This window comes from Colossoma macropomum, unplaced genomic scaffold (genome assembly GCF_904425465.1).
Source record: "Colossoma macropomum unplaced genomic scaffold, Colossoma_macropomum, whole genome shotgun sequence".
Lineage (NCBI taxonomy): Eukaryota > Metazoa > Chordata > Actinopteri > Characiformes > Serrasalmidae > Colossoma > Colossoma macropomum.
In genome coordinates, this window is record NW_023494785.1 from 31,866,236 (window position 1) to 31,885,287 (window position 19,052).

General features: G+C 42.6%; 1 protein-coding gene across 1 annotated transcript in view; it reads left to right on the top strand.

Annotated features, from left to right (window-relative positions):
• The first annotated feature begins 3,825 nt into the window (after nt 1–3,825).
• Nucleotides 3,826–19,052, top strand: part of triob (trio Rho guanine nucleotide exchange factor b) — a 183,585-nt gene continuing 168,358 nt past the window's right edge. Inside the window, exon 1 of the mRNA XM_036590656.1 lies at nt 3,826–4,051. Within this exon, the coding sequence (XP_036446549.1) occupies nt 3,985–4,051 (67 nt within the window). The 5' untranslated portion in view covers nt 3,826–3,984. The remainder of the gene's footprint in view (nt 4,052–19,052) is intronic.

Consider the following 19,052-nt stretch of genomic DNA (forward strand, 5'->3'; position numbering starts at 1 on the left):
AAAAGAAAGAGAGTTAGACATACCGATAGACGAGACATATGGACGGATGAGTGAATAAATAAGTAAATCAGTGAATAAATAGATCAGTGGATAAACACACAGACAAACAGATAAACTAAGTCTGAATGTTTCTAGACATTTGCTCCTCTCTCATTTCTTCTGAAGACAAGGGTATTAATAGGGAGTTAGTCCCTCTTTGATGTAGTAACAGCCTCTACTCTTCTAGGAGGGCTTTACACAAGATATTGGAATATTGTTGTGAGGCTCTGATTGCAATCAGCTATGAGAGCATTCATGAGGTCAAATACTGATGATGGATGATTCTGAATTCTGAATCACAAACTTCACACCAACTCATCCCAAAGATAGTGGATGGAGCTCCATCACTCTAGAGAACGCAGTTCCACTGCTCCACACCCCAATGCTGGGGGGCTTATTCCCCTCCAGCTGACACTTGACATTGGGCATGGTGACCTTAGACTGATGTGCAGCTGCTCCAGAGCATCCTATTTGATTGGTAATGTTTTGGTAATGGAGATTATTATATGTGTAATAGATGCACCTTAAAGCAACTGAATTTACTAATTAGAACAGATGTGTGGATCCTTTTGGATTCATAGTGTAAAACACGCACTGGGTTCTTTCCAGGCCACAGCTCTGTGGTGACTGTGACTACAGCCTCCACCCACCTGTACTACCCTGATTACAAGCCCCACCTATACCCACTGATCACAGCCTCCACCCACCTGTATCTCCCTGATCACTAGCTCCAACTATCAGTACTGCCCCAATCACAGCCTCCACCCACCTACTCATTGATCACTAGCTCCATGCACCTATAAACTCCATGGTCACTTGCTCCACCCACCTGTATCTCCCTGATCACTAGCTCCACCCTCCCGTACCACCCCAATCACAGGATCCACCCACATATTGCTAATTGACCATTGGCTCCACCCACCTGTGCCTCCCTGATCACTGGCTCCACCTGCCTGAATCTCTGATCTCTAGCTCCACCTACCCAAATCTCCCTGATCATTGGCTACACCCACCTTTATTTCCTTCATCACTAGCTATGCCTACCTATACCACCCCGATCACAGGCCCCACCCATCTGTATTCACATGATCACTAGCTCCGCTCACCTGTAGCTCCATGATCACTAGCTCTACCCACCTTTAATCTCCATGATCATCAGCTCCACTCACCTGTATCTCCCTGATCATTGGCTCCACTCACCTGTATCTCCCTGATCATTGGCTCCACTCACCTGTATCTCCCTGATCATTGGCTCCACCCACCTGTATCTCTCTGATGCTCTTCTCTCCGGAAGGCGCCGCCTGCCTCCTCCGCGCGTTCCGGTTCCACTGCGCCGCTCGCTCTCGCTCTCCGCCTGGCGGGGCCTTCAGTAGTTCGGCGCTTTGATCCATATCTGAGTCTGTATTAAACTTCGCCTCAGCAGTCACGCACTTAGATACATATTCGAATCTGTATTAAAGAACGTTGTTCGTGTTTGTCTATTTAGAACACGTTGTGCACGTGCAGCTCCGCGCCGCGTTCGCTCTGCAGTAGAGCCCGAGTTGTTGTTACCTGTTACCATGGAGACGCGGACGCAGCGAGAATCCGGAGGGCGGAGTGACCAATCAGAGACCTTCAGACAAACTCCTTTCACTGGATAAAGCTGCAGTTCAGACTCCTCTTCATCGGTGAGATCAGCCCACAGGAGGCTGCGCTCGATGAAACACCACTGAGGAATCACAGACTTTCTCAAAGTGAGGAGCTGTGGTGTGATTACTCACCGGCAGAGCTGCAGACCTGCTCAGCTCAGAGACTCTCCTGCTCTGTCGCACCGAATAAACCGGTTAATCAACTAGTGAGGTGAATCAGGTTTGTTTGAGAGTTAGAATCACCTGTGTAAGCTGTTCAGGACCTCCAGGAAAAGTTTTGGTCACTTCTGAGTTAGACGCAGTGTGGTGTGCAATGTGGAGTAATTCTGAGAAACAGCCACAAGGGGGCGCTGTTGGACAGCCCAATTCAGCAGCATCTCTGTTCACACACATCGCCACAGGCCTTAACGTGACGCTACAGCGGCTCCTTAAAGCCACCAGATCGCCCCGTAAAATGTAGAGTTTGTCTTATTTTTATTAGGATTTTTATTTTAATGTCACATAGTTTTTGTTTTGTGTTTTTACGGTAGCATACCCTCGCCTACCCCTTCCGTATTTTTATGCTTCATCGATGTTCAATGATGCAAATTAGAGTGTGCGTCTAGTTGCAATAAAAACAATACAGATGGTAAATAAAAGATACGTTTTTATTGGGGTAATTCATAGTATACAACGACTTAATCCTGAAAAGTGACCTCATCTATGTATAGGGGCGTGTTGATGGGGGATTCCAGGAGACCCCCCTTTCAAAACCTTCCATTGCGCCTTATTTTTCCACCCGTCTTCTGCCAAACTCCGCCCTCCTGTTGCATGATTGGCGCCAAACGCAGGAGGAGGGGCAACACTACCCAATCCTATTGCAGGGGGCGGTGCTTTATGGACATCTATTCATCTATCCGTTATCTGCCTGTCCGTCTGTCTATCCATTTTTTGATAATTAATTTGTTGTCATTCCACTGATTTTTCTAAATTTCTTGGTTGTCATGTAAGCCAAAGATTGGGTTTGGAGTGAAATGCTCCGTCCTAGAGAAGCTTACCGAGTCAGAATTGTTCATAGTGGTGGTGATAGGAACCAGACGTCTGAGGAGTTTAATGTCTCTAAAAGTTCCTCACAGAAATTCATTACATGAAATGGCTTCGAAACCGCTGCCTGATGCCTGAGACACCAACGATAAGGTTTTGGCCTAAAACATATTTTTTAATCTATCTAGGGCTGTAAGCAGGGGGTTATGAGGCAAAATGGTACCCAAAGAAAAGTTTTATCACTGTTATCATGTACAATTTAGACACATTTAGGCTCACATTTGGATAGTAAATAAGATGGTTATATCCCTGCAAACACAGTTACATTGTGACACCGTTGTGACAACCTCTTGTTTTGTTGCCCACAACGTTGAAATGTAATTCCTCAGAAAGTTGTGGCAATGTTATCGGACAACATTGTGACAACGTAGTGGCAACGTTGTCAGAACTCTGTCACAACCTTCTAGAATCCTCATAGGTTCTATTATGTAATAGAATCTATTATCTATTATGGGAATTTTGCTATGTCGCTAACAGGTCATAACACCGCACGGCAACCTTACTGAGTAATGAGGTTGTGACAACCTTGTGTAGACAACATACACAGCACCACCTTTGACAACGTTGTAGCAACGTTATAAGAAAGCAGAGGTTCGTAACACCACCACTGTAAACCCACATGGAACAGCAACAAATGTAAATACATTGAAAAATGTATAAAAATTTTTTGCGGAGTGTATTTTAGTGTTTGGAATACATTTTGAAATGAAATAATGTATTCGAGACCTCAAATCTAAAACATACATGCTCATATGTTGGTTTTCTATGGAAAGGAACCGAGTTCTGTTCCCTGCAGTGAACCATTTCACATCAAACCGCTTTTGAGTGACTGTTTACATCGCAGCGGTGAAACTGAGCAGCCATTTTGAGAAAAAATGACGGAATCCCCTTTTAAGTACTATAGATAAATATGTAGAGAGAACATGATATCAAATTCTGACTGCTGTTAAAACCGTTAAACCAGCGCCGGAGCCTGTGTACTGGTGGAGAAACACCGCCGGCCCCCCTTTCCCTCCCCGCCGTGTTCAGCCGAGCTCCGCGGCGCCCCCTGCCGGAGCCCGAATCTTCAGCAGCGAGCCAAGATGGAGGGTCTCCGCTCCCCGAGTAAAGGCACGCACCTACGGGTCGCTCTTCGATGAAAAGAACCAGGACTCTCTCCTCTCCCTGCTCTGCCTCTCTACGCCGGAGTACCAGCGCTGGACCTGTATAGAACCCGTGGCGACCAGGTGAAGCCATGAGCTCGGGAGAAGCAGACGACTCGTCTAAGGACGGAGCAGACATAGCGGCGTTCTTCAAATCCGGTAAGTCCAGTTCAGCGGAGGGGGCGGTGGTGGGGGGGGGCAGAAAAGGTGCACGAGTTCGTGTTTTTGCCCCTCTGCCTCATCATTTTTTGGAGCTTGTGAGAACAAAGCCCCGCGGGTGGGTGGAGGTGGAGGTGGAGGTGGGGGGTGTGGAGCAAACGGCTGCGGGTCTGCAGATGTGATTGCACGATTGGGCCCCAATGATGCAGCATGGCAGCCCTGTAGCAGCTGCTTAATGTGTTTTGCATTGGAAGAGGTGAACCATGCACCCTGCAGCACTGGCTCACATCCACAGTGCCCACTGTAGCTCCTCACATCACACCTAAACCAGAGTGATAGAGGGATGAAGGAGTCAGAGAGCTCTATTGTAATCTAAACGTGAGGCTGAAGGCGGGTAGCTGCCCCACATGAAGCTGATGAAGCTGGAGGTAGGTAGCTGTGTACACTATTCTACCTCAGCCGAAGATTAAGGCTCATGCCAGGCTAAAACTAGCATTTGATAGGCTATTTGCCATGTTACGCAGTATTCTGGAGCGCAGCATTGCGTCCCCTCAGCCTCATGGTTTGTGTCCTTTTTGTGTTTACATCCATCAGTGTTCACTCACTACAATACCCAGCATGCATTTAACTACTGTCATACAACCAGTGTCTAGCATAGCCCCTGATGTAGACGCTAATGAATACAGATATGATCTGTATGGACCCCAAGGCAGTTGTAGTTTTAGTTTTCAAAAAGTTCCTCCCACCTTCAGGATACATCATCAGAAGGGGGGTTTCCTAGTCTTTAAACTGAAAAATCTCACTCTGTAGTCTGTTCTGGCACCGCTGTAGGAGGTGAGTTGTCATGTTAATACTAAAAACTATGGTTACGTTTTTTGTTTTGGTTGGAGTGCCCCTTTAAGGTTGGTAGTGCTCTATTCTGCGCCTGATGAAGCTGAAGGATGGTACACACTTTTTGAAAAGGGTGCTATATAGCACTATAAAGGGTTCTCTGTTGTTACAAGCTTGACATCGTAACAGTAGAAGAACCGTTTTTGGTGCTGTATAGAACCATTTTCAAAAAGATTATATAGCTATAGAACCATCTACAGGACATTCTCCATCAATCTGAAGAACCCTTTCATGGTGCAAAGAACCCTTTAATCATACAAAGGGTTCTTTGAGTGTTCATGGCTCTATATAGAACTGTTTCCTTTCCTAAAGGTAGTACAAACGTTTTAAGAGTGTAGCTGCTCCATCCTGCACCCCCAACAACACGATTACCAGTGGTTTGTGCGTAGGTGCACGATATAGCCGTATTTCCTCTCTCCCAGCCTGGGTCCACCCATCATGCGTGACTGTTTTTGAGTGTGACGTTGGCTGATCTAGTCTCTCATGGTGGAATGACATCATCAAGATATCATGAACCACCACTTGAGATGAACAGGGTTCTGAATTTGAGTCGATATGCAGGAAAATACTAAGGCTGATCTTGACGCAGGATATTGTCAGTCAGTTGTTTGTGTGCAGTTTGAACCTGCTCTTTTTAAAGCAGTGCTGAGATTCCCTGTTTCCCGGACCACCTCTGGCGGCTGTTCTAGAGTCAGCTGTTTCTTTGCTATCTGTCAGCTGTCTCCTCGATGCCAGGTGCATTTGAGGAGGGGATGTGCTAGCAGGCCCTGTGCCCACACCCGTGTTTGACAGCAGTTGGGTCTTGCAGTTTGTGCATGTGTATGGAAAACATAGTGAAAACCCTCATGATGTGACATTATACTATTTTGCAATACAGACATCAAGCGTTTGGACTGGCCTTCATGCTTTTGTATATACTTGGGATTCAGGATTTTACCAAGCTTTTATTGTTCTGATATGCTGTTAATTTGTTTCATAGGGGAAGCATGAATTACTCTTGTCTTGTTGTATTCAATGGAAGCTGATGCAGTTCAGTTCTGGAGTCTTGAAGCTTTTAATATTGAATGGAATTGCATATAGTGATATTTAGAAATCAAAAGGATCATTTTTAGTTATGTACAGTAAGGTGCGAAAGTCAGAGACCACCATTTGTTTTTAATATCCAGTCAAAATGACCATTACAAACATATTCTTCAGAGAAAAAAGCAGAGAAAATGTGTATATATATATATATATATATATATATATAGAGAGAGAGAGAGAGAGAGAGCAAGAGAGAGCATGGCACAATATATATTATATATATTATGTAATTACAAATGTATAACATATATGTAATGTATATAAAAGAAAATCGCACAGAAGCCCCCCCCAAGTGTATATTTTTCAGTGTTTAGTGCGCCCCCTCTTTGCCTTTATTACAACTTCCTTTCTTTTCAGAGCACTTTTTCCAACAAATCTACAGGGATATTTTTCCACACCTCCAAAGTTCAGTCTTAGAAGTTGTTTGAAGTTGATTTTCTGCTTCTCACAATCCAAGTAATCCCAAACACATTCAGTGATGTTGAGGTCTGGTGGTCAGTCCAGTGTTCTGACACCAGCAGCTTCTTTGTGTTATTTTCAATTATTATTTAAAATTTTCTGTCCTTTTCTCAGTAGTGTTGTTTTGACAGCTACACATCCTTTTAGACACATAGCATCTGTTGATATTTTCAGATCTGGAGCAAGAGTGGAGCTTGATTTTCTCGAGGGTGAAAGCTTAAGTGCTGTTCATGTGATGGTGACAGTTCTGGTGGTCTGGGTCATGGTTGGTAGGAGTCCCATTTTCTCTGTCTTTTTGAGCTCCATTTTACAAACTCATACTTGTACTTAATGGCAGCTTCTACTGGAACTTAAACAGATGAAGGGTGATATCTGTATACAGTATTGTATGTTAGTTAATATTGCACAACTCCATTCTATAAAATAATACAAAAGCTGAAGGAATCTGCTCTTTTCAGTAAAAGGCTTTGCTCTGGACTATGAGTAAACACCCTGAGCTCCTGTTTGCCATTAATGTATGTGAATTAAATTCTGTTGTATTCTCAAGCAGTGTCCGTATAACTCATAGTGAATGAACTGAAAGCTAAGCTTCTTGACAGAGGAGAATCTTAAAGTGGTTGTATGCCTCTGAGATCCTATTGTCACACATTGACCCCGTGGACTTCAGTTCCCAGAACCCTCAGGAGGATCACGTGACTACGCAACTTCCCTCCAACTCGGAAAACTCAACAGACTGCATTACCCACAATACTATGGGGAATCACATGACCTCTGAGGAGATCACGCGCTCCTATCAGAGGTCGCGCTCACCTGAGTACTAAATATTTGCACCTGTGTTTTGAATCATATGACTTGGTCAGATTAGCTTTTAAGCCCGGGCTTTAGTTTAGTTCTTTGCGAGGTATTGCTTCTCCACGAACATACTGAGCGTTTTTCCCAAGTGTTATTTGCTGTACGTTGTTTGACCATTATTTCGTTCTTTGACTTTGCCTTTTGCCTTTGCCCTTTTGTACTGTTGCCTGTCTTTGCTGATCAGTGTTTTTGGACCTTTGCCTGTTTTTTGACTTCGTTTTTGCCTTGCCCCTTTTTGGACTTTGTCTGCTCAGTGACATGATCACTGCCTTGTTTATGGTTTGTCTTTTGGATTTGACCCACGCCTGCCTTCCGACCTTGCATCTGCCTAACCCTATCAAAACACCTTTTGTCCTTTTAATCCGCGAGCGTCTGATTTTTGACGAATCCTTACACCTATACTGAGTTGTAGGATCAATATTGCATGAAGCGTTGCATACAGCTCTAAAAGTACAGGAAATCATGTTATGACACAAATCAGAATATTAACTCATTTATTTTAACCCATCTGTGATAATTTAGTGATAATTTCAGGGACCCCCATTTCCAGTAGTTATGCCATAGTTGTGTTTGGGGGAAAAGCATTGATTATGGTATTGAGCTCCACTCATCATCAGTGATATCAAATAAGCAAAGCCTACTTGGGTGAAGCAATCTAGGTGAAGAAAAGGACACTGACCAAATGTGTTGGCCAGAGAAATGATTAGCCTTAAATCTCAATGTAATCAACCCAGAACTATGATTCAGAAAGGAGGCCATTGGTATCTCGATTTCTCCAGCTGGCCTCTAATTGCTCTGGGCTTGTTAAACACTCTGGCCTTGGCACTCAGGCCCTGTTCATCCCTATAGCTGCTCTAAACGCATTTTGTGTTTCCGGAGGTTTGGACGTCTCCTTTTTGCCCTACTAAGCCACTGAGCCTTACTCACTGAGTGGGACCTCTTTGGATTTAGCAGCCCACCTAATGTGCCTTTGTTCAGTTCTAGAACAGCTTGGCACCCCTGGCCAGTGTTGCCAAAACTGGCCTTTGAAGAAGAGAGCAGAAGAGGTGACCATGGCACACAAAGCAATCGAGTTCTGTTATGGTTACTAAGATTGTCCCTCTGAGGAGATGTTGATATGGTGTAACTGGTGAGAAGTATAGATTTCTCCCCTGCTGGGCAGCAAATTTATGAGAAGAATCAGGTGTACTAAAAAAGAGAGAATGTCTGTGGACCTTCAGGACTGGAGTTTGAGACTCCTGATGCAGAGCGTCTGCTTTTGGAGCAGCAGACAGCAACTTTGTCTTTGGAGATTAGGAGAATTGGTTTGCCCTGCATATCAGGGAAAAGCAGGCCACAGACTTTATGTGTGTCGTCCACATCCTCTGGCCTTAGGAGGATCAGCGATCCAGTTTATCCCCTCTCACTGACTAGTTTGGTAAGAAGACTGTTTCTGTTTTCCACAACACAAGAAGCATCAGTTGGCACTGCTAAATGTACATGGTAACGCCTGAGTTAAAGAAATGGCTCGTCCCACTTCGGAATACGACTCCCTTTCGTGGGCACAGGTCACACAAGCGTTTGGATGATTCGTTCATGATTTCTGTTGTTTTATTTATAAACACATCTATTTATAAACACATCTTCAGTCCAAAAATGCAAGATTAACACTTATCTATAAATAGAAACAACAGAGATTGCGCACATAATCCATAGCGTCCATATGCGAGCGTGACGTTTACTCACACAGAGGGGAGTCCGAATTCATCATCAACACCTGTTGTCTAAAGTGGCAGCTCACAGCATTCAGCTTAATTTTAACACAGTGCTGTGCAAAAGTCAGAAACCGTTCTTTGTTTATTTAATTTACAGCTAAAATTACTGTGAAGTGATTCATTTTTCCTGCATTAGGAAAAAAGGCAGAAAACAGATACTTGTCACAAAATTACACAGATGCCTCAACAACTAAATATAATATCAATTCCACAGTTGCCATCATTACAGCTTTTGTTCTTTTCGGAAGTCTTGCTTTCAGTTTTTCAAAGAAATCTGCAGGGATATTTTTCCACACTTCCAATGTTCAGTCTTAGAGGTTTTTTCTGCTTCTCCTGATCCAGATAATCCCAAACATTCAGTGATGTTGAGGCCTGGACTCTGAGGTGGTCAGTTAATTGTTCTGAGAACACCAGCTGGTTATTTTTTTGATCTGCAGAATTTGCTTTTCTCAGTAACAGCTTCTTAACAGCTACACATCCTTTCAGACTCATAGTGTTGAGTTGGACAGAAACAGGATGGACAGAAACACCTGTGGATTATTTCAGATCTGAATCAAGAGTGGAGCTTGATTTTCTCCTCTCTCTCAAAGTTAAAAGCTGTAAGTGCTGTTTATCTGATGGGTACAGTTTTGGTCTTGCATGGTTGTTAGGAGTCTCGTTTCTCTGTATCTTCTGATCATGTTTTGGAAACTCCTTGTTTTTCTCTTCTGTTTGCTTTGCCATTCCTTATGCAAGCAGATTATCTTACATCTGATCTCCTCAGAAATATTTCATGAAAAATAAAGACTTGTACTTAATAGCCGTCTTGATTAGAAATTAAGTAAATGAAGTGCAGTCTCTGACTTTTGCAAAGTACTTTAGTTCACAGCAAGTCACACTGTGTCCTAAACCACATCATTAAGTCTGTGTGACATTAATAAAGACCGAAACGCAGTTTCAGCAGATCGAGAGTTTTGGGGAGTCATTTATGAAAAAGATTTGGGTGACTTCAGGTGTTTGCTAGCAACGTTATACTCACATACTCAGTGCAAGTACGTGAATGCAGATGACAGTACTCGGCTAACACATTGCAGACAACTACTGTTATTTCAACAGCCTCACCGGAGTAGAGTAGAGTGAGCTGCTTTACCTCCTCCTCTGGAATGGAAAGGTGATAATGTATCTTTTTTATGTCCATGTAAGCCTATCTTTGCAGGAGACTTTGCTTGTCTGCTGTGGCAGTTGAGAAAGCACGCTGGCGGTACAAGATCTCTTAGACGGGCTTGGCTGTCGTTACAGCGGCCCTTGCTGTAACGCTCAGAATGCAGATCATGCTTGCGTTGCGTTATGAAATGTGTTGTGACATTTTTGAACACAACGACGTGACAAAACCCCGTCTGTGTAGATCAAAGCCTCTGGGTTCGCATCCTTGCGTGAGGTACGTTTCGGACCTTAGCCTTTTTTGCACACCAAACATGTCTTGGTGGGCTAGCATTTCGAGGAAGGGGAAAATTTCTGCTAAACCATTATTTTAATTTATGGTTGCTTACATATTGGTTGATTCATTTATGCAGCAAATGGCTTTTGGACAAGGAATGTGAAGGACGAGATATTGTGGATGATCCCTGGTCTTGTTTAGTACCATTTCCATGCAGCTTGAGCTCTGCAGTGGCATCTGGATGTGCTGCAATTCCAGTGTGAATCTGGCAGCTGATTGGTTCCTGGCACAGACATTGAAAATGCCTAATTGCCTGAAGGGTGCTTTGCTACGTTATCCAGCTGTTGTATTTTGAGTCAGACCTTCACTATTATTGTTTATTACCAACATACAAACTCATTGCCTTTTGGTGAAATTCACTGTTGGGAATGCTGAATATGCCACTGTGAAGATGTGATGAGGATTTTTATTTGGGAAAGGGGAGAGGGTCTACTGTCAGCAGATTATTCTGAGAGAGAATCCCTCCTCTCCTCCAATCACAGCACAGCTGCTCACGATCAATTTTCAGACAATCTACAAATATAGTGTTTCATTTTTATAGGCCAATAAGAACTAAGATCATGTCACCAAAACACAGTGGCGAACTGTGACTATTAGAGCTCGGCCTTCAATTTGAGACATAAATGTCAGTACTTGGTGTCCTTATAGGGTTCTAGTAGTTTATTAGCACTAAGCTAACAGTGATTTATGTGAATGTTTTTGTTCATTCTAGATAAATACAGACAATTGAAACTTCTAAAAGACATTCTGTGTTTTACTTAAAGCTTGCAACGGACATATTGGCATGTATTTTCCTTTTGTAGCCATTTCACAGTGACTTTCAGTAGAGAGGTCTGCTACAGAGCTGCTGCTGCTGCTGCTGTTTCCCAATTCTAACAACCCATTGATTAAGCTGCTGCTCGTATTCACAGTCAGTGACGTATCTAGGACTTCCAGAGGGCCTAGAGTGATTGTTAATCTAACTCTTCAGCTCTTGAAGTCAATAGGAGATCTTTAGCTAGCTATATTTTCCTAGATACTATGGAGAAAAACTATTCCTGATTGGCCAGTTTTCCGCTCAGTGTTTCTAGAACTGAACCCTTTTGTTTCCATCCAAAACTTAACATTAATAGATTAGTACTGTAATTCTCATTTTAAAAAAGAGCCATGTTTTGTGACTAGTGAAGTTGGTTTCTTATTCACAGAATTGTTTAGATTTCTTTCTTCTCTAGCTTTTGAACAGTGGCTGAAAAATGGTTAATGTCTGTAAATTAGTATTGTCAGCAACTAAGCTAGCTTTCATTTTGTTTGCATCTGAAATATATGTAGAGCGTGTTGATTTCTTTGGATTAAAGTGCTGTGAGAGCTAAACAGCTGTGTACAAATTCCATTGCAAGTTGCAATCACTGGGGTCCAAGCACTATGTGTCCATATAGGCCTTTTACACGAAAGATCACAAATGAAAGTTTACAATGGCCCCTATTTATGTTAAATACAGGGTCTCAAATGGAGATGTCTAAGTCTTCACCAAAAAACAGTAACATTGTATTTGCAATGAACGAAACATTTCCACAGCAGTTAGCCCTGTATTTTAGTCCCAGAGTGCACCTTTTGTTCTCACTTTTTTCACTGCTTGTGAGTTTTCATTTCTGTAATTAGAAGGAGCTTCGATTTGACATGACCGCTTTCCCTCCTAACATTTAAAGGTTATTGATGAAGGTCAAATGATACAAGAAGATATCAGACTTAGCCTTGACTTCCAGGCAATAATATCACCACGACTACTGGGCCACTGCAGTGTAATCAGCCCTCCCATTTTGTGGGAGGAAAGTGTTTCAAATACACTTTCTTGTTGCAATTCCTGTGATGAGGTGGGATTAACTGCCTTTTCCATTACGCTTGCTGCACACACAACCACTTAATTCCACAGGGAATTTACACATTGGAAAGCCCTTGGCCGCTGGTACTACTGAAACTGCACCATGTTATACAGTATCAGTGGCTGTTCTGTCAGTGTTGGTGGCTAATTTAGTGTGGGAGTCCCCACATACTGTTTACACTTGTGCGATGAGTGAGTTTGTCGTGACATACTCCAGCCACTTGACGAAATGGCAGCTGATGACCAAAAGGCATCTCAAGCTCCTTTCAAACCCTCAGTCTCTGAGAAGAATGCAGAAAGCATCTTGCCTGTTTTTCTGTGATGTGGCTCGTCCTGAGAATTTCTGCAGCAGCGTCGCATCGTTATTGTCCTCGGTTCTTTTGAAGTGTAATGCAATACAAAGCAACGCTGTGGCTACTGAATATTTATACTCCACTGTGGTGACTCTGTGGACTCCATCTCAACTGTTAGAGAAGCCCACAGGAATCTCTGTGAAAGAAGCCTGGAGGCCATTACAACGTTTCTTCCAAACTTGTGGTGATCACTCTGCGTGAACGATCTGTTTTCTAGATCAAGGATAAAGATGAAGTGTGAATGGCTTTTATGGCCTACAGTTGGGAAAAGACCGAAGTTATTATGCTTAGGCCCCAAGAAGCTGTTTGTTCCTGCTTCTGTTGTATTGGCTATCAGGTTTCTTTGAGACGTAGAACCTGGCTATGTCAAAGTGACTTTGGGGTTTCCCAAGGTACAATCATTTTGTCATTTGCCAGAGGAAAACTAATTGAGCTTTACCATTTCCTGTAATCCAGTGTGGAGTTTTTAACTCACAGGAATCTTTTGTAGTTGAAATCATTTGCTACTTTTATTATGTCTGATTAGAGGTTAGCTCAAACAGCACAGACGATTGTGGTTTGGATGTTTCCCCACATTGCCTAATTTCAGAAATTCTGTAAGACTTATATATGTAAAAATATAGAGTATTCTAGACCATTATATGTTCATCATGGGATATCCGCTCTGAGATCATTCTTTGCTGCTAAAGAACTAGGGATAGGTACTTTATAGCTTTATAGTAAAGTATAAAGCCTATTTTTAGCAAATAACCTATATTGATCAAAGTATAAAGAATGTCCTATGGCCCCAACCTGGGCACGACATCAAATTCACTGACTGTTTTTTCCACGTGAATGGCCTGTTCAGTATTCAGCACTGCAATGTCAGACCGTCTGTCTTGACTCATAAGTTTTCAGTCGACGCAAACAAAAAAAATTTCCTTTCACATGATGCACTGCTCACACACACACACAAACACACACACATATTCATAATAATTTATATATTCATAATACTGCAAAAGTCAAAGACGACCTTTTATTTATTTCATTTCCATTCAAAATGGCCATAAAGTACAAGTTATTCATTTTTCAAGAGATATCTGAGGAGATTAGACTTCATTTTTGAGAGTGGAGGAAATCAAGCTCCACTCTTGCGCCAGATCTGAAAAAATTCACAGGTGTTTCTGTCTATCCTTCCACTGTGAGAAGAGAACTCAACACTTTCAAGAAGCTGTTACTGAAAAATGAAGTAAAGAAGCTGCTGGAGTCCTCAGAACAATGGACTGACCAACCAGAGTCCAGACATCAACATCAAGATTCTCATTTAATGAGAAGCAGAAAATACAGCCAGTAAGACTGAACCTGTTCCCAGTTGCCATTTTGACTGGAAATGAAATAAATGAAGAGTGATCTTTGACTTTTGTGCAGCACTGTGCTTAATGGCAATAGTGAAGTTTTTGATGTATCATTTTTGATGGATCTCAGTTTTACTCCAGTGGAGTAATCAAGCTCTTAGAGCAGTTGGTTCAATGTTGTCATAAATGAGGCTAGAGGGCAGGTTTACTGCTATTGGAAACTGCCATGGCACTCAGTGAAACAGCAGCTTGTCTCTATAAGTGCAGTCACTGTTAGGACACAAGTCCATGATGAAGCATGCTGCCCTATTTCCAGTTTGTTAACTCTGAAATGCAAGCTAGAATGCTTTGGCCTAGCGGTGTTGTCGAGTTTAGCCACGCTGCCTCTTGAAGCAGAAAGTTCAGCGTTACGTAATGTAACTAACCTTTGAGGGAGGCACTGCTTCCCTGCATGACAGCAGTAGCTTTGGGTGTTGCGGACTGATTTACAGCAAGGTGGGGAATCCTGTAGTGCTCACAAACAACCCATTGGATCAGTGGAGGAAGAACAGGGTGGAGCGCTGTTTTCTGAAACCTTACGTTTTCCCTCAGAGTTCGTTGACGAGGTCAGATTCTGCTATCCTGCATTCCATGTTAGCCTAATTGCCAGTTGGCCTCAGTGGAATCTAGACATGGAATAGTATAATGGGCCATGAAGTGGCTACGCTATGTCGTCTTACTCAGAATTGGAGGAAGAGCATTTGGCTAAAGCCCAAGTTTTGGCAGCTCTCTCTCTCTCTCTCTCTCTCCCCCACCTCTTTTCGGTCTTTATGCATCTCTTAAAGAACACACAGTGTGCCTGGCAAGCAGATGTTTGAGGGAAGCTTGTTATGCATGTTTTCTTTCACAGGGGCATCTTAAGCCCTTAAACTTGGCATAAACGTGATCTGAGCATGGTGATTGGACCGTCATCCAAGCAAATTACACTTGCCTTTTTAAAATATAGCTTATCACAACTTAAAATGCAAGATATAATCAGGTCTCATTTCCCCATGCAATATTTAATTTTTTTTAATTCAGCTTGTGGACCATCAGAGCGGAGATGTGTTCAATGCTTTATCAAATGTTTTTATCAAATGTTTCTGCACGATCACAGTGCAGAGCGTTCCTGGCCCATGTGAGAAATTTAACTGTAGCTACATCAGTTGTAAACATGCTTATTTGCAGCCTACTGTGGTGAAATTGGTCTCTGGAGTGAGGTTTTCTAGTTTAAAGACTAGGAGACCCCCCTGTGATGGTGGGAGGAACTTTTGAAAACGTACAACTGCTTTGAGGTGGATTTTTGGGGCCATTGAGCTGTCGTTACTGCTAGGAAGCCAGCTGTTTTATTGCAGTCATATAACTGTGGTCTTCAGATCATCATTACAATGGTGAGAATGGATTACTTAAATAACAGAAGTGAAGATCAGATGTGGAGGACAACAAGCTTAAAGCTAAAGATAGCAACCTGGCTATCTAGATACTGTTCCTCAGATTGGTTCCTTTTGGCTGAAAGGGTAAAAACCAGTCTCTGGTGTTCATTTTGTGCTGACCAAGGTGAGTTACTCTAATGCTAGCTGTATTCATTAGCACATAGATCAGTGGCTAGGCTAGCTGTTATGGTTGGTTGCCACCACAGGGATTCCAAATGTTTGTGTGGTGTATTTGCTTGGTATTGTAGAACGTAAACATATAAATCTATGAATTCTGTCAAACCGATGTGGCTGAGGGATCTACTGTTGTTCTACGGATTACAAAACATATAAAATGATAGTTTTTGGCCTGAATGCCTAAAGTTACAGTAGAGGAAAAGACAGCAAGTTATGTGTGTTTTGCTTACCAGCCACAAGAGAAGCACAGTTGAAAAAAAGGGCTAAAATCGCAGCCAGAAGTGGTGGGAGAATTGCGTACTGTCCTTGACTGGCGGCAAATGGCTTTTCGTAAGCATACATTTGAATATGTGATGCCTAAAAATAACGTTTTGAACTGCAGAACCATAGACCTGTATTTATGTGCACGTTTAAGTAGAAAGGAGGAGCAATTTTGAAAGTTCTGGGCGGAGTGCGTGTGACATTGGGCTGTGAATAGCCAAGCCGGTCGTTTGACTTGATCTCTCTCTCAAGACTGGACATTAAACAGATACCAAATCACAAGAATGTCTTCTGTTCAGCAATTTTTACAAGCACTATCTAAAAGCGTCCATGTTTATTTCAGCACGTATCTTCTTTTCCACTCCAAACCCTCCTCAGAAATAGAACCTCCCACTACTGTGCTAGTACTGTGGATGTTTTGTCTGTGTGGGTGTTATTGATAAGGGATGGCTGGTGTATGTGTAATAGCGATAAAGGTATACGTCAGCATAAATCTCAACTCACAGTAGCAATTCCATTTGGGTGGAAATTGGCTGAAGTAAATCATTCATTCTTGTGGCCTGTCGGCGCTGCCTGGGGTTATGGACAAGAGTATTGTGCCAGCTGAACAGGGACCAGTCGACCGTAAAAGCCTCTTCCGATCAAGGCTGATGTCGGACCCATTAGCGCTGGAGTGGCCAGTCCCAGATCAGGGACGATCCTTGTCTGATGGGGCAGGCCGGCGTGCAGGTTCTAGATGACTGCTCTAGAGTCAGTTGTTGGGTGCTGTGATTCATCGGAGCCTTATCAGTCATTGTCAGTTCTCCTCTGTAACACGGGGGGGGGGTTAGGATTAGCTGCTTTGGCTCTTAAAGCAAGATTATATCATAGAGCATCAGCAAGGCTCTGGAAGAGCTGGAAATGTTGCTGCACCACAATACCAAATGGACCACACACATATTGTATGCACAGTCTAGAGCAGGGATTTCAGACTCAACCTGGAGGCCACCAGCCCGGTGGTTTGCTTCAAGGGGGGCTGGTTGGAAAATGTGGGTATAAAAGTGTCCCATTTTTATGGGACACTCATTAGGGTTAGGCTTTGGACTGGGGTTAGGGTTAGGACCAGGGTGAGGGTTGGCTTTGGGTTTTAAGGTTTAAGTTTAGGGTTAGGATTAGAGCCGGGTTTATAGTTAAAGAAAATGATGGTCAATTTAGTAGATATTTCGTTGAATGTAACTTGAAAGTAAATTAAGTACCTACAAATTATCTAAAGTGGACTGTCCAACTGAAGTGTTACCTGAATTTTTTGCTGACAATTAACTGTCATAAATAGTTGCGATTTACGATTTAATTGTTGCTAACTATTAAAGTGGTCAGATTGGCTGATTAGCTCTCTTACTTCCTAGCTGTCGATATTTAGTCACTCCCAACCAATGACGAACAGCTCAAGCTTAAATAGACCACTGTAGTCGTGCGTAATACTGTAGTCCTCGTAATGCGCATATTAAGAACTCCGGGTCTAAGCCCCATTTTTCTATGGCCAGAATGAATAGGGTTTTCGAAAAATCGTCTATCGCCCCCTGCGTTAAATAAAAATGTTCAGAACTCGATACGTTTTGTCCTGTGTACATTCTTCTCCTGAATACCACTGGATCCGAATTACGAGGTTGTAAAGAGCTATAATACTAATATTGCTGTAGGAGAGCTAAAGCTACTGCGCATCGATTTGGTGTCACTAAGCCATGACATGGCTTTTCTGCTATTTTCACACTCACAATTCACATTCTGTTTGTTAACTGCGATTAGCTCAAATACTTGTGATCAGGTGATGTAAAAATTGTGACAGCTAGCAAAGTGGCTAATTCTGCGTTCTCAGTATATTTGTTTGATAATTTCATTCATTTCTTAATTCTGACTCACCATATGTACAGCTATGCCATGAATGAATCCACAAAGGCAGATCTAACTAACTATTGATCTAAATTAGAATAATAGATAACTATGTTCGTTATACCTAAACTACAACCATTGCCGCTCAGTGTACAGCGTTCCTGCTGCGTCAGGTTTTCATTTGGATGCTTCCTCTTGCATGCAGCGCTCTAGTTTTGCTTTTAACAACATGAGCATCAGCCTAAGCTGATTTTATATAGCTTATGTTGGATAACCAGCCACAGTGTCTGGTGGGTGAAGCAAATCTACTCGTCAAGTGTAAATATTTAGCTGCAGTAAGATTTGTTAGATATGTAACTGGCCGTATAGCGAGAGAAGCTGTCTCCAGCCTGTGAGCCAGTAGTCTGAGAGCACCGCTGTACAGTCTGCAGTAGCGTCACCCTGTGTCTCTTACTGGAATGAAACTACATGTTTCCAGTGGAGGAGAGAGAGCAAAAGGTATTTACTGCGTATCTGTTCCTCTGCACATGCTGGTGTGCTGGTGGTCTCTTTTGCTATAACAAAGGAGACCATACATCAAATAAAACAGTTTAGGAGTCCCTTTATATATGAGGGTGTTTTAATGAATGGAAGCAGGGGCTGATAAAAAAAAGGCAGCAGCGGTTTGTCTGCAGCTGGAAGCTGTGTGTTGGTATCTATGGAACAGCTGTCCAACAGAATTTATACACACACACTAACTCTCTTTAGACCTCGCTTTGTTTGGACGTCCCTGTTTGTTCTGCAAGGGTTTGTCGGAATAACATGTAGAGATAAGCGTTCCGCAGCTCGGCAGCTGAGCCGAACTTGGATCTCAGCTCTGTGCTCTTTTTTCCCCAGGTTATGTTTAGGTTTGTGCTTCCTAGATTTTAGGCCTTAAAATCATTTTTAATTAATTGTTGTGCGAAAAGAGGACTAACAATGTGAGACAGTTAATATATCTGTTGTAAACTGGAACTTAGAGATGCCTTTGTGGAGTATAAAACTCGTGCATATGCAATTGGTATAAAATTGACCACAATCCCACAGTGAGTTTCTATACTGCTGAAGTGGTTTTCCATATGCAGGGGTAGGGCTAGGTTCCAGATAGAGTTTTGCCATATGTTTTCACCTATAGTGACCAAAAGCAATCAAATTTAAAAG